This window comes from Ambystoma mexicanum, chromosome 3q (assembly GCF_040938575.1).
Source record: "Ambystoma mexicanum isolate Mex_15411 chromosome 3q, UKY_AmexF1_1, whole genome shotgun sequence".
NCBI classification, from domain to species: Eukaryota; Metazoa; Chordata; class Amphibia; order Caudata; family Ambystomatidae; genus Ambystoma; species Ambystoma mexicanum.
The window spans coordinates 929,463,422-929,485,267 of NC_090926.1; the positions used below are offsets into that span (position 1 = coordinate 929,463,422).

The following is a 21,846-nucleotide window of genomic DNA, read 5'->3' on the forward strand; positions in this document are numbered from 1 at the left end:
ACATTGCCCTGGAACCGCTGCGGTCTCGAGTTCGACTTTAGCCTTTGGAGACTGTAAGCTCTGGGTAGAAGACACTCGCTCGCCAAGTTCCATACACCTAGTATTACTAGGTCTGGAATTGGGAGAGTCCGCCTGAAACCGAGCATACATGGTCGCCCCGATGTGGTGACGAACTTTGTGGCCCCATGTGCCCTAAGACTAGCTGCAGTGGAGTTGGTCCGATCCCTTCACACGAAGCAGAGACATCACCACTGTCCTGCCAAGGACTGAGTTCCTGCAACGCAGCCCCAGAAAGCCGCAGAGATGCGCATGCATGATTCCAACCTGCGAACGAACTGGACTTGACTGGTGAATTTTGGCCCGGAGTGCACCGAGGGTCGGAAAGTACTTGCATCTCTTACCGATGGCCCCTGGCGCATCCATAGACTTTTACGCACAAGTGTCCCCTGAGGGCCTCTCTCCTTTGTTAAGGTAGCCTGTGCTAACAAGCTATTCCTGATTCTTGGAATTCGATCTGCCCTCTTGTGGAGGCCCTCCTTGAATAGTGGGACCTTATTCTTCAACACCTCACCCACCTTCCTGAGCCACTACAGCCCCTTGAAGAGACCCGTTTTGAACTTAACCGCACGATCGAGTGTTCCGGCACTGAATGTACTTTTGAGCACAAGGCTCCACATTTCATAGAGGCTGGACTGCCTATTAGTTAGGGTTTGAATTGATGAATGACTACCTAAAGTATATTCGCAATGTATGATCCCTTTCTGTTGCAGGTTGTGGATCTTTACTCGTGCAATATTCCTTTAGGCCAATAGTTACTGCACATATGTTTCCTAGTTAGTGTTGTGTTAGTTTTGTTAAAATTGCTGGGTTTTACTTTGTGTTTGAGTTAAAAGGCCTTTAATAAATGTATATGTATTTTTGATATATACACCTGACAGAGTAATTTGTGGTGTTGTTTACTGTGTGTGCTCATTGTGGGATTTTAATCACTCTCACCCCTCCTAAAACCGAGTCTTGACCGCCGCTCATGCTAACTTGATTGGTCTGGCTTGTCCAGAAGGTTACCCTGTTCCAAGAAACTAGGCTGGCCTTCTGAACCTCTGCCCACCAGGTCAGAGTTCAGAAATCAATCTTAACAAGGAAACAAGGCAAAATAATCCTGTATTGTGTGTCAGAGATATCGCGGTTCCTCTCGCGTAACTGACCAAGGCGGGGAGGAGCAGATGCTGAGGTATCGTCCTTGGCTCCAAGAACAAAGAAGCAACAGAGATCACCACAGCCAGTGAGTTGGGGAGACCGGTCTGTGTTGAAGTCAAGGTTGCAAGCGGCAATATTGTAAAGTGAGCGCTGAAAGGAACATTGTTAAACGCATGTGATGAAAGACGCCAGTGAAGCTAAATTGCCAGTGAATATTTGAATATTAGAAGAAAAGATACAATATCGTTGACAGAGTGCTCCAGCACTGTGAATGTGCTCAATCGAAGGTCTCTGTATGGTATTTTGAAGAAAGGAAACGAAAACAGAGCATCGATGTGAAGTGTAAATTGTGTGAAGTGAATAAAAGCAGTCCTGCGACTGTTTAAGCAAAACCCATTGCACATTTGATAGTCTTCGATTCTGCTATCAAAAGGCGATCTGAGCCTGAACGAGCGGGATCCATGGTCTGAACCCAAAAAGGAGGGAGACCAAGTTGTGAATATTGTGGAAAAGGGGATCTGAGTCCGGACGAGGGGGACCCATGGTCCGAGCCTGAAGAAGGGAGACCAGTCTTGAACTTGCGAAAGTGAACCCTTGATAAAGGAAAGGCAGTTTTGTGTTTGGTTTGCTGCATCAGACCCTCTGCAATAAGGGACTGTCATTGCGAGAGATACTTTGGCGGAAGGCCCTGATGCCTAGGTGTTGAACTGTTACCTCGTGGCTGAGAAAATAGAGTGTGTGCGAAGCCCGCACGTGCCGCCTTGCCCCATGCTGAATACGTGTGGAAGGGAAGCTAACTGCACCCGACATATCATTTCTTGAACCTTTTTCTTTTGCGTACATTGTTATCACACACCATTTTGTATTTAGAAGGAAGGATTGGCAATAGGTTTATTAGTATAGGCCCTTTAATTTTGACAAACTCCACTAGGACTGCATTATTATTTGATGGTCGTTGCTTGCTCCCATCCATAGACTTAGGTCTAGATAGGCTTTTCTCCAACCCATTGAAGTTCAATAAACACCCTTGAACTGTGATCACTTGCGTCTGTCTTCACTGTTTGATACCATGCCTTCCTTATAACAGTGAGTAATATCCTTTATTATACTCCACATGTTATTTGACAGCACACTGTTTATATTCTAATCAGTATGGAACATGTATGTTTCTCCTTTTTTCCATCCAGAGTGTTGTCAAACACAGTCTATGCAATGTACACATCATTATTCAATATATGAGCAGAGCCATATCCTTTTATGCCAGCACACCTCGTGTGAGTACTGGGCAATCAAATATTGCCCTTGCTTGGCATTGGGTGTGGATGGGCACAGTTGAACTCATAAGTTCCTTGCATGTACAAGTTAATTTTAGGTACTGCTATTCACACCACGTTAAATGTGCACATTAGTTCATGTAGAGTGCACTGTGCATTTTATGTTTCAACTATAAGGATTACCCTTGTGTTTTGTGTTCCCATTTTATTTTTGTTTCTGTTTTTTCATCTTTTGTTGCACGTGGATCCAACTTTTTCCCTTTGCTTTGGCCTAGAAATACAAATGATAGTTTTGAATGGTTGAAATTGAGAGGTTTGGCAGTCCATGTTAGGACAGTATTGCCTTGGGCAACACACAAAACGTTAATGATGTTTTGATAAGACAGGGTTTGTCAGTTGAGTGCAACAATTAGATCATTTCAAACATTTTTTCTTTGTTTAGGTACTTTGAAATGATCACCCTGAAGAAGGCGCAGCACATATTTTAGTGTCGCCGAAACCAGTTGGTGTTGTATTGTTTTTGTATAAGGACTCTAGTTCCGAAAAAGCCTGAATTCTGACAGGCACTGATATTTAATGTGTTTTATACTGATACCAAAACTGTTCTTTGTGTTTGTACCTACATATATGTTTTTGAGTTTTCTGTTGTGATTCATTGGTGATATACAACAGTCACATTGGTGAGATTTCCATGATATATGATGTTTTTGTATTAAACTGATTTTTTCTTGATTTTCTCCTTATTCGCTTTGTGTCTATTGCTTTTCTGAGCCAGGACACAACCTATTTTGTTTTATAATGTAAAATTGAGCTGAACCTTTCAGGCAGGAATATATACACGGTATACCATTACAATATAGTAGTCATACCTCCGAGTATCTTTCCCTTCTCTTATTTAAGTTTACCCCTGATACAGAGTTAATTCTTCCGGATTGACCCTATCCCTTTACAGACTCTTCAAAACTTGTCAACAGCTACTGACACTGACCATTCTCTTCTCTGCTCTCTCTTGTCTCGGTTTCAGTGACTCTGTACTCAACTGGTTTTGTGACTATCTTTCAAACCACAGTTACTCTATTTCCTGGGCTGGCCAAAGTTCTCTAGTTCTTCCTTTTCAATATGGCGTACCACAGGGTTTGGTTTTGGGTTCCCTTTTATTCTCTCTTCAGACAATTTCTCTTGCCTCAACCTTCTTGTCTTTTGGTCTCTCCCATCACTTTTACATGGATGATTCACAGCTTTTCCTTTCCTTCTCTTCTTTTACCTAACCTTTATTTATATATGTTCGGCAAGCACAGTTAAAAACACATCATTATAGCATCAATGCAAAAAAATAATTTAATATTAATCTTATAATTCAGGTACAGTGTTTACTCATCGTTAGTTTGCTCCTTAGCAAGGAATGATCAGAATTCACTCCATATGTCTATTGGACGGGTAGCAACCGGCTGCAGCATAAGGTACGTGTCCTCACAGTCATTAATCCATGTCAACTCTCTCAGCCAGCATTTTACATAAGGGGGATGCGAGTCTGTCCATTTACGCAAAATGCAGCGATTGACTACCATTACACCCAATGTTCAAGAAGGAGCACTCAAGGAGCCTGCTCCACACCCCAAATAACATACTCCTCAGTAGCAGTTCCAGCCTTTCATCAACTATGGTAGATAGTACATTATGTGCGTTTTCCCAGAATATCCTCAGTTCCGGGCAGGACCACAGCACGTGTATATACCCAGCATCTCCAGCACCACATCTCGGGCAGCACCCGCTATGCTCGGCATACAGTTTCCCCAGTTTGCACGGGGTATAGTGCAACATATGCAATATTTTATACTGGATTAGCCTCAGTCTCATATTCATGGGCAAATCCGGCGTAAACATACACATGGATCTCCAGCACCCCTCAGTCACCTCCATCTCATGTCCCGCCGCCCACCTTCCTCAGGCCTCGTCTACTATCGCTGGGGCCCGTCTAGGCAGCCATATGGATTGGATTTTAGGGTGACCAGCACATTCTCTGGGGGTTCCATCAGGTTACATTCCCACCATTTTTGTATTGCAGACCATAGTCTGTAATACTGCAGTAGTTCCATGGGTGTACCCGTATGCTCAGCTCGCCAGATGTGCAGTGTCAAAAACTGGCCCTCTGGGAACAGGTCCCCTATTGCCTGGTAGCCCATTTTAGTCCAGTTTAATCTCTGTGTAGTATCCCACGTTGGGCTAAGGCCCGGGAACTTCCAAAGTGGTAGCCAATGGTAATATGGTCCACACCCTGCAGTTCTATTGAAAATGGTTCTCCAAGCGACTAGTGTTGTCTGAACAGGATTAAAAAAACAGTAATCTCTATAATTAGTGTCTAATATCATGGATTTCATGTCTACATTCCCTGCCGCTGCGGAAGCCCATCTGTGCCCTACCAATAAGTGGCAAACTGCGCCTGAGCAGACAACAAGTATATTTCCATGTGTGGGTTGGTGAACACCCCTTGTCCATAAGGTCTTGCCATGTTCTCCCATTTCTTCCTGACTGCCCTGGAATGCCATAGGAAGCTAGCCATGTTCCTGTGTAGGTCTCTGAAGTACTGCTTCCTTAGCCACATTGGCACATTGACAAACGTGGACAATTGTTTGGGCACTAAAACCATTTTAATCAGCAACAGTCACCCAGCCAATGACATCAGCAGTTTGGACCATAGCTCCATTTTTGCATGAGCACCTAGCGCCAGACACGAAATTGCCTGCCATCGGCGTACCTCAACACCTAGGTACTAGAACCGGTTAGGTGACAATTGTAAGGGAAAGCCCCCCTGAGGGCGAGGTGTGTTATTAGTTAGGGGGACCGCCTCAGACTTTGCATTGTTCACAGTGAATCCTGAATGTTGACCAACCCGAGCGACATCCTCCATAATAGGGTCTAAGTGATCGTGAGGGTCGCTGACATACAAAAGCACATCATCTGTGTACAACGAGATGATTGCGGCTTGGCCCGCTATTCGAATCTCCCGGTTACCGTGCCAGTGCTGCATCCCGTATCTACCATTGGCTCGATTGCCAGAGCAAAAAAGTATGGGCAACAGTGGGCAGCCTTGGCACGTCCCTCTGCCCAGCATAAGTGGCCTAGAGTGTATCCCATTGATCTGTACAGTGGCTGTCAGGGACATGTAGAGCAGCTTGCAATAGTGACTAAGGTGTTCGCCCAAATTACACTTGCTTAGCACCTCAAACAGGACACCATACCAAATGCTTTTTGGCATCCAAAGCGACCACCACCACTTGCGCCGTAGGTGTTATGCGAGGCATGAAATTAGATAGCTGCCAGAGGTTCAGAGGTGTGGACGTACCTGGAACAAATCAAGCCAGGTCATGATACATCAGTGCTGGCATCAGACAGCCTATTTGCAATTACTTTACCATACATTTTAGTGTCCACGTTTATGAGAGATAGCAGACTATTTATTTTATTTTTTGTTTTATTGGTCACTTGTTTGGCATTTATACTATTAGCAAAACTGTTTCAAAGCGCCCACAGGGCAAACAGGATGGGGACAGGGGAAGGTAGACAATGAATTACAGCATGGATAAATAATTAAGTTAATAGCGCAAACAATAATGAGAATAAAGGGAAGGGGAGACGAAACTACTATGCCTTGTGAGTGGTCAGACCGTACAAGTGCAAAGGGGGTACGGGTGAGGGAAAGGTGCTTTGATGCTCATGGAGAAGTGCTCAGGGTAACTGCTAGGAGGAGAAGAATGTAAGTGCAACCACCAATAGGTAGGGTGAGCCTATAAGCCTAGAAGAGCAGCAATCCTCCCTAGGCTTGCCTGGTTTCAATAGCACTATAATTGTATCCTCCCGGAGTGTATCCGGCATGCACCCCACCCACACTAAATTCTCCCATACTTTCAACAGCTAGGGATCGGATCGCATTAGCCTGGAGCGGAGCCTGCCGCTCCACCTCTCCAAAGTGGCCTGGGTGAGCGTCGTTGCATATTGTCTCTCCAAGGCCTTGAGTGTACTCTCAATATTGGCTATGTCCCTTCGGATAGTGTTGAGCATGCCAAATTCCCTAGACATGGCCATGCCCCTTATAAATACCTTAAACGTGTGCCAAAGCATGCCTTGAGACACTGCATTATTCGTCATTGGTTTGGGAGAAGGCGCGGATATCGTTCTCCATGCGGCTCCTAAATACTAGATCTTGCAGGGCCAGAGATTTGAATTGCCACATTATGCCATCCCGGCGGGCGGCCCCCCAGTTTAGGGAGAGTACTATAGGGGAGTGATTAAAGTACATGCACAGGAGTAAATCACCGTCTGTCCCACCAGGCAGTCCGAGATTAAAAAGAGGTCTATCCTGGAGGACATGTCATGCACAGATGAGTAATAGGTATAACCCCGGGCAGCCGGGTGTAAAATGTGCCATATATCGCACAAATTAAGGTCTGACATTCGTTGCAAAATACAGCGGGCCCCATTCGACAGCGCCTTAGGCGCTTTCCTGGTGCGATCCAGGTCTAGTCTCAGGATGGTGTTCATGCCCCCCTAACCCCCAACTAATTGGTGTGAATGGGTAGGTTGTGAGAACCTCTGTCAATCCCATATAGAACGCTGGGTTATCTATGTTAGGCCCACAGGATTTCCCTAATAGCACTTCCTTCCCATCACCTTACAATGCACTACTACGTAGTGATGTGTGAGTGTAGGCATTACCCCTTTATGTATCAGGGTCAGCACTCCTCTGGATTGCATCGAGTAATTAGTATAGAATCTGTTGGTCCCCCAGCTCTTAGCATAGGTAATGTTCCTGTTTCTTCGGGCATTTGTTTCTTGCAGAAACAGAACCTGTTGGGTAATGTAAGATGCTAGCTTCCGAGCCTTGGAGTAAATCTTAAGCCCCCTCACATTCCAGCTTAGTATTTTAATGGTCCCCATATAGGCCTAGGGTGGGTTGCATGGTATTACTTCACTATAATTGCTGTGTCGTAACATTGCGTGCTTGCCAAAACATGTTTTAAACCGTTTCACCCCAACAGTTCCCCAACCTCCCCCCTCCCTCATACCACCCCACCCCAATTATGGTCAATGCAAACTTCTCCCCCACCCCTGCCCTAACCCCAATCACAACGCTGGCAAACCAGCAGGCTTGCATGGGGGACAACCGTTTCCACTTCGACCAACCACCAGTACTATCCCACCCATTTGTATTAAGGATGAATGCACAATGAGCATGTTTGCCCGCTCCACATTGGTGCACAAAGTTATAAATCTGTCGCGTAACTCGCAAGGAGTATGTTAAATCTGAAAAAAAGTAAACCCCCAATATCAGGCCACTCTCTCCAGTAGATGTCACACCAGTTTCAGTTGCATCGTCTAGGTCCATTTGCAACTGGAAGAGGCCCCCCATTTCCGATTCCTCGTGAGCATCATGCGGGGGCCGGACAGGTATGTTGGCTTCGATGAAAGCCACTGCTTCCTAAGGTACCGTATAGAAAAGGGCTTTGTCCCCATGTTGTATTCGCAGTAATGCTGGGAAGAGCATTGCAAGAGGGACCGCTCTTCCTGGAGAAGCTTCTTAGCTCTCAAAAAGGATCTTCGCTTCAGTTGTACAGCGGTGGAAAAGTCTGGGTAAATGTGGATTGTGGTATTCTCAAACCTCAAAGGGCCTTTTTCCCTTGCCAGCCGCAATATAGTGTCTCAGTCGCAGTAGTTCAGAAACCGCACAATGAAGGGTCTGGGGGAGCCCCCAGCTTAGGTCTCAGTGGTGGCGTGCTGTGCGCCCTCTCAAGCACAAATGTTGAGAAGACAACTCCAAGTAAAGCTTCCATCGCCTTTTCCATAGGGTCACCACCAAAACCCTCAGGGAGCCCCACTATGCAGACGTTGCCCCTCCTAGATCTGGACTCCAGGTTGTCACATTTGAGCAGGGATTTCTTCAAATCTCTGGCCATACCTGCCACCTGGCCCTTGAGGGTCTCGATAACAACTTCCGCCACACCAATGCGAGTCTCTGCTTCTGTAACTCTTGAGCATACCTGCTCCATTTTGCCATTAAGGGTACTAATATTTATGGTTATGCAATCTAGCTCGTCTATCATTGTAGCAAACCCAGCCTGCATGCTCTCCATGATTTATTAAAGATTTGGTGTGTCCTGCTCCACACTCCCAGTCAGTTCCTCTGTGTCTAGGGGGGGGAGAAGCCAAAGGTCTACTAGTCTGACGTGCAAATACTTCCATGCTACTCTGTTTTTTCTTATTCCCTTTCGTCATGTTTGTGGGAAGCAGGCTGCACTAACTTTTCTCATGCTGGTGGTGGCTGCTCGACCACAAAAATATCGCCGGAGTCGCAGGGTCACCAGGACAGTTGCCCTGGCCAAACAGGTAACACAGAGGGAGCTCACCCCAATAGGTATGGACCAGTCCTTTCACAATAGCAGTCCCCTTCTTTTAACTCTTCTCAGCCGGGGTTTGCAGCTAGTGTCCTCCAGTGTGCCACTTTACGTGTTCTTCCTCATCCAGGCCACCACTCGGACAGGGTGCCTCATTAAAGTCGATGGCCAGGTGCAGGGGTGCCATGCGCCAGGTGTCAGCAGCGCCACACGGAGCACATTTGCAGATTTCACCACCAGCTGAAGCCTCCAGGGCTCCCTCACGGCCCAGGTGTGATCTTACCGTGAATTGGCTGCTTAGCTCAGGTTGTAGCGCGGCCCAGTCATGTTACAGCCAAGTGGAGTGACAGCTCCTCCTCACGGTGTTAGCTCGCGCAGCCCCCACTCAGCCTGCGCCTAGGTGTTCCAGGAAGCAGGCTGGGTAGGCCCACCAGGTTCCACCCACGTCGGTAGAAGAGCCTCCGGCACTTTATTATGTAATTACAGCACATAGGAACAGCTGATGGTCTGTATACAGCCAGCAGTGCAGCGGTGCTCGCAGAGGTTGGGGACACTGCAGTCACCCAGCGTGGCAGTCCTCTACCACAACCGCCTTTTGGGAGAATCACACCGTTCCCCAGCACCCCGCTACAAATTACAGTGCGGAGGGCTCATTGTCCTGCTTGGTGGCTCACTGCCGCTGTGCCCTCCACAATCAGCTCCGTTCGGCCTCGCTCACTTGGTACCACTGCCTCAGCACGGCAGGAGACATCAGCAGCAGCCAGCCCCCTCAACCAGATCGGCCGCCGGTGTATGTTCATGCCGTTTTCTCTCCTGGCGTTACCGCAGCGCTCTCCCCATTGGCTTCAGTTGCGAGCCGCCTCTCTGCAGTTCGCCCTCACCAACTAGCATTAAATTAACTTGGAGGACTCGCAGGACAGTCCCAAGCCGGTGCCTGAGTCGATCAGCAGGAAATATCACAGCTGTGTTGGGCAGTTCCAACAGAGGATCAGAAGTAGGCAGACATCGTGTGGCTGCTCAGCAGCACCCCCCCTTGCTTTCCTTCTCTCCTTACTCCCCACCCATTCATTCTGCTATTACTTCCTGCCTTCTAGTCTTTCAGTCTTGGATGTCAGACCATTATCTCCACCTTAATCCTTACAAGACTCAGGTCCTCTTCTTTCCAACAACATTCCTCCCTTCTATTTCTTTGCCTCCCACCTCTCTTGTTATTTCCTCATCAACCCATAACCTTAGTGTAATTCTTAGCCCTTTCTTACGTTTTCCTCTCACATTTCCTTGCGATCCTGTTTCCATCTTTTCAACATCCAGAAGGCATGACCCTTACTTTCTTTTCATGCCACTAAAACTCCCATCTCAACACATCTTCTTCAGTGTGTTCTACTGTTCTATTCTTCTTCTCAGTCTTCCTGCTACCCATCTGGATCTTATCCGGTCTGTTTACAACTCATCCATACATCTTTGTTTCCCTTTATCCCCTCGTGACTATTTCCCCTGCCCTAACCTCACTTTGGTGGCTCTCTTTTGAATTGTGTCTGCTATTTAACATTCTCTATCTTGAGTTTAAATGTGTCTATGGTCCGGTTTCCTTCAGTCACAGTCTCGTTTTCACCTATCAGTGTGTACCCCCTCACCCCCTTGCCACAATCCTGCTTTTGTTTCTTTTCTATACTGAGCCTAAAGCACTGAACGCACTTCCACGCCCTCTTTGTTACTGGTTTTCCTTTCCTCAGTTCCGTTCTCGTCTTAAGGACTATCTATTGTCCTGCTGATAATGTCATTCAAATTAATTGCATTTGATCTGTTTACTGTTGTCAGAGTGCTTTGGCGTACAACGCTCTACAAATACAATAAAATACAAATACAAAACAGGGCAGCTATCAGAAAACGGAAATGGAAATGTTGTATAAGACGTGGTGCATGGATGTAATCGCAGGGTTCCCATGTCCGGTCTTGCGGGCCATATCCCTACCATCCCTCCCAGTTCACTAGGTAGTATAGTTTTGTTCTGATGTACTTTGAGTCCAGTATGTCCTTGACCTCAAACTCCGGTTCACCATTGACCATTACCGGTTCGGGTGGTGTAGTTACCCGTGTTCCAGGCTGAACTGGTTTCAAGAGAGCTACATGGAACACAGGGTGAATATGCATGTTGGTCGGCAGGGCCAGTTTGACTGCAGCTGGGTTTATAATAGATGCAATGATGAAAGAACCTAGGTATCGTGGGCAAAATGTCCGGGTCCCATTTATAGGTACATGCTTTGATGCTAACCAAACTTTGTCTCCCTCCTGGTAGTTGGGAGCCCTTTCCCGACGCTGGTCTGTGTATTTCTTTTGGCGGTCTTTGGCTTGACGTAAATGTTCGACAGCCTTTGTGAAGGCCTGAGAAATGATGGTGTGTAAGGTTTTGATGGCTGGCATTTCCAGAGCCGTGGGGACGTCCAGTTCGGACGTGCGTGGGTGTTTGCCGTATATTGTATAAAATGGGGTCTGTCCAGTACTGATGTGCCGGGAATTATTATAAGCGTACTCAGCAATCCACAACAAGTCTTTCCAATTCCCTTCTACTTGATGGAGCATACAGCGCAAGTACTGTTCAAGTGTTTGGTTCGTTCTTTCCATTTGACCATCCGTTTGAGGGTGGTGGCTAGTGGATAGTCTAATGTCGATTTGAGCCATTGAACAGCATTTTCTCCAGAAGTTGGATACGAATTGGGTACCTCGATCCGAGATCAGTACTGACGGGAACGCATGGAGCCTTACGATGTGTTCCAGGAACGTCTTCGCCAGGCTGGAGGCATTTGGGAGACCTTTAAACGGCAAGAAGTGGGCCAATTTAGAAAATAAGTTTACCCCCACTAGAATGGTATTGTATCCTTGACTGGATAGTAGGTCGGTGATAAAGTCAAGAGATAACGTATGCCAGGGTGCTGGCGGAATTTCCAATGGTCTGAGGAGTCCAGCTGGTTTCTGCTTAGATTACTTATTCTGTGCACAAATACCACAAGAGATAATGAATTGAATGACGTCTTTACGCAACGTGAGCCACCAGTAACTTCGTTTCACTTTGGCTAGAGTTTTGGCAATCCCTGGGTGGCCCTCCATGAGGGAGTCATGATATCCTGAGATGACCTGTTCCTGAAGTTCTTTCTTCGGCACGAATAGACGGTCCCTGAAGTATGGGAGTTCGTATTTAAATGCTTAGTGTTCTCCTCGCCAATCCCATTCTTGCAATAACTCAGGAGTCATCACATGTCGGATTCCTTGCAGTAATTCATCTTGAGTCAACGTGGTTGTAATGCCCAGGAGTTTGTCACTCGGGATGATGGCCAGGGGATCAGGGGTTGTGTAAACCAGTTCATCAGTACCCATGCGCGAAAGGGCATCGGCTTTTCTGTTTTTTACCCCGGGTCGAAATGTGATCACATAATCATACTCTGCAAAGAAGAGGGCCCAGCGTAGTTGTCGAGAGGATTGAGCCTTCACAGTTTTTAAGTATTGTAGATTTTGATGGTCAGTTATCACGGCGATAGTGTGCCTGGCACCTAACAGATAATGTCGCCATGCCTTGAAGGCTGATTTTATGGCCAGGAGCTCTTTGTCCGTGATGGCATAATTAAGTTCTGGTGGTGAAAACTTACGCGACCAGAAGGCAACTGGATGTAGTTGGCTGGTTTGTGGGTCCCTTTGCAATAGAACAGCACCCATCGTCATACTGGAGCCGTCCGTTTCCACCACATACGGAAGATCCGGGCGAGGGTGCTGTAAGATTGGGGCGGAAGTGAATCTCACCTTGAGTTCTTGGAAGGTCTTTTGTGCCTCTTCTGTCCACTGGAACTTCTTGTTGCACTTCCTCAATAAAGTTGTGATTGGATGTACTATTTGAGAAAATCCCGGGATGAATCGGCGGTAGAAGTTTGCAAAGCCCAACATGCTCTGGCTCCCTTTGAATGAACTTGGGACTGGCCAGTTTAGAATGGCGTCGACCTTGTGTACATCTATTCAGATTCCCTTTGGAGTGAGGATGAACCCAAGAAACTCTACCTCGGTGACATGAAATGAACATTTTTCGAGTATGGCATAGAGGTGATGTTGGCGGAGCTTGGTGAGGACGGAACAAACTTGCTTGACGTGGTCCTGTTTTGAGGCGGAGTATACTAGGATATCGTCTATATAGACCAGGGCACAGACGTCAATCAGTTCTCTTAGGACATCGTTCATAAAATACTGAAATGCCGCGGGGCGTTGCAAAGGCCAAATGGCATTATCTGGTATTCATATAAGCCATATTTGGTACGAAACGCGGTCTTCCATTCGTCCCCCTTTTTAATTCGGACAAGATGGTATGCCCCTCTAAGGTACAATTTCGTGTAGATTTGGGCATCTTTGACTTGGTCTAACAATTCCGGAATAAGGGGCAAGTGGTAACGATTTTTAACGGTGATTTGGTTCAGTGTGCGATAGTCAATGCAAGTCGTCAAATCTCCTTCCTTCTTTGGCACAAAGAATAGGGGAGATGCTGCAGGTGACTTCGAGGGGCGGATAAAACAGTTAGCCAGATATTGTTCTAGGTAGGACTTCAAATGTTGGTTCTCTGGTTCTGTAAGCGCATAGATTGGCCACAAGGGATTTGTGCACTAGGTATCAGATCGATCTGGCAATCGTAGGGTCTGTGTGGTGGCAAGGTGTTAGCTTGTTCCTTTTGAAACACATCTTGAAAGTCTTGGTATTCGATTGGTAGGGTACTGATCACACCCAGGGTAATTGCCGCTTTTTCCTGGGCAGTCAAGCTTGTGTTTGTTGACTTCCTTCCATTATAATAGCAAGTGCGTGTACAGCCTTCGAAAAAGACCAATGGCCTTGCACGCCAGTCTATGTGCGGATTGTGTGCGACCAACCATGGCATCCCTAGGATTAACCGGAACTGAGGTGCCTTGATGAGATCAAAAGCGATAGATTCCCGGTGGTCGTCCTGACATAGGAGGGTTAGAACTGTTGTGCAATTGGATACATGGCTGGAAGCGATTTCTGTACCGTCTGCGGTGGTCACTGTCTTGGTGGTTGACTTAGGGCAGAGAGAGAGCCCATCTGTGCTGCAAGATCCTGGTCCATGTCATTCCCAACAGCTCCGCTGTCGATGTATGCTTCTACCATATGCATCTTAGACGGCTGTTGGTGGTTGATTAGGATTACTGGCAATGCAAAATGGGAGGTCTGTAGTTGACTTTCTTCGCTTGACAAAGGGACCCCTACATTTGCCGGGCTTGGCAGTTTTCCGACTCCTCACTTGGGTTTTCCTTATCCGTGGCTCCTATGGTCCTCCTTGGTGGCTTTACTGGACACTCCTTGAGGAAATGACCTGCTTTTCCACAGTATAGGCATAGCTGCTGTTCTCTCCTTTTGTCCTTTTCAGCTAGTTGCATTGGTTCCATGGAACTGTCTGCCCCTCTTGGCACATGGTCCTTCTAGCGCACAAACATAGGGCGATTGTCTGGTCTGCTCCAATCTGCTCTTCGGTCTTGAAACCTGTGATCCAGTTGAACCACAAGGTTGATAAACTCGGCACAGTCTTTTGGTGGATCCACTACTTGGGCAAGAACATCCTTTAGCTCCCCCCTTAGGCCCCGGTGAAATAGCGTGGTTCTTTTTTCCTCCGGCCACCCAGCTTTGACCACAAGCCTGTTGAAGGTTACTATGTATGTCAATAGATCTTGGTTTTCTTGACGGAGGGACAAGAGTTTGTTGTTTAGTGCCTCTCCATGGGTACGACGAGCTTTTCCATCTTCTGCTGAAAGCCCCCAAAGTCACGTAGCAGTGGGTCATCCCGACTGACGGAAGGTACAGACCAGTCTGCAGCACTGCCAATCAAATAAAACAACACGAAGGCCACCCGTGATTGATCATTAGGAAAGGCACCAGGCCTGCAAAGAAAATGGAGGCGACACTGGTTCATGAAAGTCGCATACTTCCTAGGATCCCCCGTGAAACGCTCCGGTGGGGCTCAAGGAACCGCTCCTGGGAGGGTAACCTGCACCAGATTGATCGGTGGTGCCGACATTGATGGAACGGTCCCAGGCAACGGGGCTTGTCCGGCTTGTGATTGAAGGAGTTGTCCACTCAAACCATCAGTGCGTTCTTTGGCCACTATTAATTCTCTCCGCAAGGCGTTGGTCTCCTGCCCGGCTGAATGTACCTCAGCACGTAACTGCCCCAGCACCTGAGCTAAATGATCGGTTTCCAAGGTTTCCATGCTTGACGCCCGGGTGGATAGTGGTTGTGAGGCTTCACGTTCTATAATGTTCACCTGGTATCCACAGGGACGCCACCTAATCTGGCTGGACTGCTTCCGACCTGGACCTACTCCCTCTGGTTCTTGTTCGGCTGAGGACCTAGTCTGGAATACGGAGTTCTGATTTTAGTTTATAGTCTCTTTTTCCCTGAGCCCACCTCCCTTGTGGACCCAACGACCCGTTAGTGTTTTCCTCACCTTGGTTTTTGATATGGTGCGCTCTCCGTCCTGCTGTTCTGTGCAGGGGTGCGTCGTGGATGGGCGCATCGCAGCCAAGTTGCTTCACTGGTGGGCTTCACTGTGAGCCCAGTCCTGCTGTGACTCCGTTTTTCAGGTAAGTCTGCTGTTTTGACAGCTTGTCCTTAATTGCAATTACCTCTGTTAATGTCTTTCCTTTCCTCTTAGGTGCGGAAGAAGTTCTGAAGATGCCGTGCTGGCTGGGGCAGTTCTGGAGATGGTAAGTGAAAGCGCGGAGCGCGGCGCTATGAGCTTTTCTTGCGACGTGCTAACATGAGTTGTCCCTCTCTTGCAGGCCGCCATGATGTTCCGGATGATACGTTGCTGAGAGGATGCGGAGCGGTGAGTAGATATTGTTCGAATAGCCTCCGAGTAATTATGCTAGTTAATCAGTCTTGCCTTTTCTTTTGCAGGTTGTCGGAAGACCGGAATGGCCTTGAACCAGAAGCAAGTTCAACTCAGGTAAGCATGAGACAGCCAATCGTTGTTTGAATGTGAAGAATAAACGCTTACTAATGCTGCCTTTCTATTTTTTCTCCCCCAGGTTGCGGCTTCAAAGAGAGAGAGCGAGCGTGCGCCGAGATGCTGGATGTTCTGGACACTGGAGCATATGACAGGAGCCGGACTCGTTAACATGTAAGAGTACTAATGGTGTTCTTCTGCTTCTTCTTGCAGGTGTCGGCCCGGAATGCTGAAGAAGATCCTACAGGTCGTGGTGAAAGTCACGCTGCGAGAGCAGAGCAACGCGAAGCGTGTTCTCCAGTTTGGGCATGGCTTATATAGCCTGAAGGTATCACAGGTGCCTTTAGGCCAGACCATACCCTAACTGCTAGACCAAATGGTTCAGTTCTGGAACTGAACCATGTGGGGGCACCCATGTTGGCACACTGCCATTGTGGGCTCCAGCTCCCCCTTCTGCCATATGAGCCTGGCGCCAAAGGCGCCAGGACTGACTCCAAGAGAATCTTGGAGGACATGAGTAGGCCCTTGGGGCCATGATGAGACACTGTGGTGCGGCCCGGGGGGCCTGACTGCCAGGGCGAGGGGTAGTGGTCATGACAAAAGGTCACTGTTAAATATGTGAGGGTGTTAGGCAGAATTCTCATAAATGGCTGATTTCCCTTACCTAATGAGTCCCCCCAGCAGCTTTGCTGGATTTCTAGGGTTTATCTTTTTAACCTGGTAAGAGTGTGAGCCTTTTTCCCCACTCTTACATGCGTTTTGCTGTGTGTATTTTTAGTTTTTGTGTGATCTTGGGCAATGGAGCCTCACCTACTCCATGGCATCATATTTTTCATGTGTGTTACACAGCACCTTCAGTGCAGTGACACAGGGTTGTCTTTGACACTTCCCACCGACTCCATTTTCTGAGGCTGACTATTGTCCCCCAGAAAAGGTAAAGTTGGCATTAACTTTATTTTAGTCACATTAAACTACAGACCCAGTACAGCCCATCTTACATGGAGTACTGGAAAGGGTTAATTCATATCCCTTTATGTCGGTCTCTTGCAGCATTGTTTCGGTCCCTTCACATCAAGACTTGGCTGGTGGCAGCACCCTATTTTTTATACCGCGGTTGTCTTAAATAACCATGGTATTGGTTTAGGCTATTATATTAGCCTCAAACATAAACCCGCTTGACCATATATATTTTATTACGGTTCCAGCTGGGTTTATTCGCCATTTCTTTTTCTAAATGTCTTTCTCGTGTTTTACTCTGCGCGCCAAACCAGGTTTGGTCCCTTTGTTCACCGTCTTTTCGCGGGCTTCTACACAGAAGTCATCCTTAAGGCGCCTGAAAGTCTGGGTAGGCAGGATGTGAGGGAGGGGTCTTAGGACCCCTGCCATGGGTTCCCTTGGTAACCCAAGTCACACTCCTGTTTGTTTGGCTGGGTGACTGTCCTTGCCAAGACAGCCACCCTGCTATGTGATTGACAGCCAGGCTGTATGAATGGGGGAAGACTGCATAAAAAGCAGGTCTCTGGGACAGGAAAGGCAGAGTCGCCACTGGAACGAAAGAACCAACGAGGAGCTGATTGAAGAGGACCCCTACAACGACTGAACCACCAAGTGAAGCCCTGCTGCAGGTCAGAATCTTCAGAATCCAACGACAGAGAAGATCCTCCAGGAAACTTCTTCCCTTGAGCTAGTGGGACCAACCAGTTCGCCCAAACTGCAAGCCAGGACCCCTCCTCTGGTCGAATTCGGTGTACAGAGCTACAGTGGGCCGGATAGCCAGGAAGGTCGGACCCTGCTTGGGTTTTAAGGAGCGCACCTTTAATTTGTTGATTTGCTCTGCTGCTGGTTTCTGCCCTGGGTAGTGCAGGACCCTCCAGTCTCCCTACTTCTTGTAAGTCCAATAGTCGCTTCAGGAACCGTGAGCCTGCAGGAACTACCAGGAACGTCCACCTCAGCTACAGCTTCCTCTCCGTTTTAAGGTACTGTGCAAATCTGGTTGTTTTCCGTTTTGTTCAGCCGCTGTGAAAGTGTTTGAAAGCGTTCTCCAAACCAAGGGCTTGTCCTTCTCTTCTCTTTGAACTACCTTTTCTGCCAACCAACCTCGTCTGGAATCCGTGGCACGAAGTTTACCGCAAACTACCCTGAACTGTGTGATCTTGAGCAAAAGACTTTTGACCCATTGACTTTGACCCTAAGCCTTTTCTACCTGATTCTATCACTGTAGTTCCTCTTGCACAATTGCCCTGAGTACTTACCTGTTGGTGTGGTTCAATTTCTATTAACTTTGTTTTTCCCCTCTCTTTTAAACTGTTGGAGTGCCATTTTGCTCCCACTTCATTTTGTGAGCTTAACTTGTCTGGAAAGTATTGGGAGCGGTGTGGTGTATTAAGAGTGTGATTTTTAAACTGCTTATAATAGTGTAATGTTATACAACTGAAGAGTGAAATAAGTGTACATTCCTTTATTGGAAAACCTTGAGTCAGTGTTTTCCTGAATCATAGTAATTGCTGTCCTTTGTGTAACTATTTGATACTGCTCACTTACTCTTCAGATAAGTATGGCTGCTCAGCCATCACTACCACTTGAACTGTGTAGTACAGGCTTGTACCAAAGGTGAATTTGTACTGTCATTTGTAGTCTTAATTGTGTGTGGTGTTCCCAAAGTTTACTGCATATAATTCTGCCTAACAGAGGGCCAGAAAAGGCCTCTTTTTTCAGATGCACATATTTAGAAGTAAAGTGGTGAAGGCAAAAACACTGTTCCATTTTGGCCATCTCCCTGCAAAAGCTTGCTAAAACTGGAATGATTATGTTTTCACTATCTAGCCAGGAAGTGATTCTCCCCAAAAGGAGATTTCTTCATTATATTAGTGGAGATACTTGATGATCTAAGCTTGAAATTAGTAGGGAGGCTTTACCCATTTTGCAAACATGAATAACATATCTCTGCATGAAGAAAGTAGCTTCCTTGACTCTAATATTACATTAAAGATGTACAAGAGTAGCATAGCCCACAGAACAATATCAGTCTCTGTACTGTGGGATCGAGTTGTTTCCAGAGACCATTTTCAGCGTTTGTGCAATAACTAAAAATAAACCATTAAGCAATTGGGCCAGGAGGATAGCTCAGGGGCAATGAGTTTGTCTTGGAAGCAAGACAGCGCAGAGCAACACATGTTCGAATTGAGGCCTGCACTTAGATACTGGTCTCTGGCATTTAGCAAGCGTGTTATAAAAGATTAATTAATTAGCAAGAAGGGGTCTAGCTCACTGCACATCTGGCTTTTACTGGAACACTACTGCCTGACCTTCATGTCAAGCAACAAAGGTGCCCACTGCCACTTAAGGTAACTCATTATTTTAGTACTTCAAATTGGTCACAAGGTGACGGGTTTGTGCTATAGGAATTAAAAAAATAAATATATTTCACCATTTCATGCAGAAGCGCACTAAAACTTGCTTTATAGAACATGTTATATTCATAGCTCGATGCATTATTACAATGGTAGAATGGCTGGTGGAGAAAGCCTTCTTCTACAGACGTCCCAGCATTGTTTACATATGTTGACCACAAGTAGTTAACTGAGCTAACCGCAAAAGTACCAATGTATAAATCACACATATTTCAGAGTTTCTGCATATTCATATTTCTTTCTGATTCAACTAGCCACAAAAGAATAAATAAATACATTACCCACCTCTTAGAGCTTCCACATGTTCATCCTTCTTTGTGAATGTCTTTTGAACGCCAGTGATTCTGAATGAGGAAGAAAAGAAAACACATTCAAACAGACAATTGATTCAGTCACATAGCAAGCATTATTGGGGCCAGTAATAAACAAAATCGGGATGGAAATAAAGACTGGGTGAAATACAAAAGTAAAAGTTACTCATGTAGAGACTAGTGAACTCTGAGTCCATGGTTTCCTTTTCCCCATGCATTAGGGAAACACCCTTGTGATGGGACAGCACCATGACCTCGACTAGCTAGCATTTAATCATAACAGAATACAGCAGCGACTCTTGCACCTAACAAGCCAGAGAGTGGACCTACCTCCCACTCTTACGCATTTAACAACAATACCCTTTACAGGTTGAAGATCTGGAAGAGCATAGAAAAGTGTGACGCTATCCATTGTGCCATCAGCTATCCATTGTATTATCAAAGTTTCTGCTTTCTACTCTCATCTGAACCACAGTGTAGTAACATACAAACAGAAGAATAGCCTTCCCAACTCATTGTAAATGCCCAATGCACATTCACGCACCACCACCTACATCTTTCCCATCAAACTCATACACGTACAGCACATATACATTCCAAAACAGACCAACTCATAACCTTTTTTTTTTCAACACACCACAAAGAATGCCTACCAAAAAGCAAGTCCGTAGAAAGCAACGCAGAAATAGAGCAAATGAAAATAAAAGTGTCCAAAATAAGCATCCATCTCTACCAGAGTTTGTACAAAACATTCAAACAAAACAGCTAATGCAGTCATTTAGCGAAACAAAAGAAGCTTCTACTACAGAAACTTTGCCTCCTCTATCAAAATGTAAAACGAAACAGAAAATGCTTAACAAGAATTTGGCTACCACTACTGCTAAAATTGTTCCTATAAATCTTCATATACTAGCAAGTAACCATGCCAAAAAAAATATTTTAGCAAAAATGTTCCGCCACAGAGTCCTTCAGAATCTTATAAAACAGGAGCGAAATCATGCACAACCGTTAAAACCTACCGTAGAAAATTAAACCTAGAAGCTCTCGTAGACAGTGCAATCCTTCTCAAAAGGAAGTTATTTATTTTAGTTTTAAACAGGATGAAACCACTAACAAAATTAAGTACTAAACTACAAAAAACCTTCTCAATAAACGGAATGTCAACAAAAATTACTTCTTAAATAGCTGTGGAGGTGAATGGAGTCATACCACGACCACAGAACCATATTTTAATGAAGAAGCATGCAAACAAAACCAAACAAACACAATTGCCATCCGTAGCAGTGGACGAGGTTATGAAAAAATTAATAATACCATCATGGAACAAGAAACACTGCTTACAAAAATATCCTGAGAAAACTCAGAATTACCTCTCTATTCGACTGAACCAGAGCGTCCAGTATACAAATGGCTGTGCACGTCAATGTGTAACATTCCCAACAAATCTTTACCCCAATTCCTCAATCAGTATGTGAAAGGTAAAGACAAAATCAAAATGAAAGTGCTGAAAAATATGGATACCCGTCCATTGAGCAAATACACAGGACTACAAGGACATTCATTAGCCTGCATTTCAGGACCTATTTGCAAAAGCACCTTCCATGATATCAAAATGATATCAACATATCATTCAACTGTAAGAAATCTAGTCTATAAACTGTACTATCCTAAAAGTTCTTCTTTAGAACTAGCCAATTTAAATAACACTCTTCTACATGGTACACCCAAAGACCTACAAGAAGAAATCGACCGTATCCAGAGAAAATATTTTGGAAGTGAAAGCCACTTACAAAATGCAATAGCTTTAGAGCAGACTAGCAACAATTCTGCACATGGCAAACTTCTACTACACACATACAAAAAAGAAATACTAAAATTTAAAAGTACATCCGCTGAAGTAACAAACCATGTTTGTGTGTGTGTTGCCGCAGAACTTTTTACAAAAGTCACACAAAAACTATAGACGTAACATACAAAATAGAAGATAATGAAGATTCCAAATGGTGTGAATTAACTCTCTACCTTTTAGCAGAAAACAAATACAAAATAAGTGACCTCTTAATACTTTGCAGTTACTGCACTACAAAACTTGACAACAACCAAACTCCTTCACGTGCTATCACAAATAACTTGGAATTATTCCCACTACCAAAACCCCTGCAACAACTCAATTTATATGAGAGCATCATAATTCAAACAGTACACCCATTTCAAGCAATAATATGCCTTCAACCAAAAACAGCAAAATTACCTCCCTCTGAATTGGTGAAAGGCATT

At 45.7% G+C, this 21,846-nt stretch overlaps 1 protein-coding gene across 1 annotated transcript in view; it reads right to left on the reverse strand.

Annotated features, from left to right (window-relative positions):
* The window catches only part of LOC138583120 (cholesterol transporter ABCA5-like), a 3,134,767-nt gene that overhangs the window by 2,260,422 nt on the left and 852,499 nt on the right, over window positions 1-21,846 (reverse strand). The window contains exon 11 of the mRNA XM_069655080.1: window positions 19,544-19,602. Coding sequence (XP_069511181.1) covers window positions 19,544-19,602 — 59 coding nt within the window. The remainder of the gene's footprint in view (window positions 1-19,543; window positions 19,603-21,846) is intronic.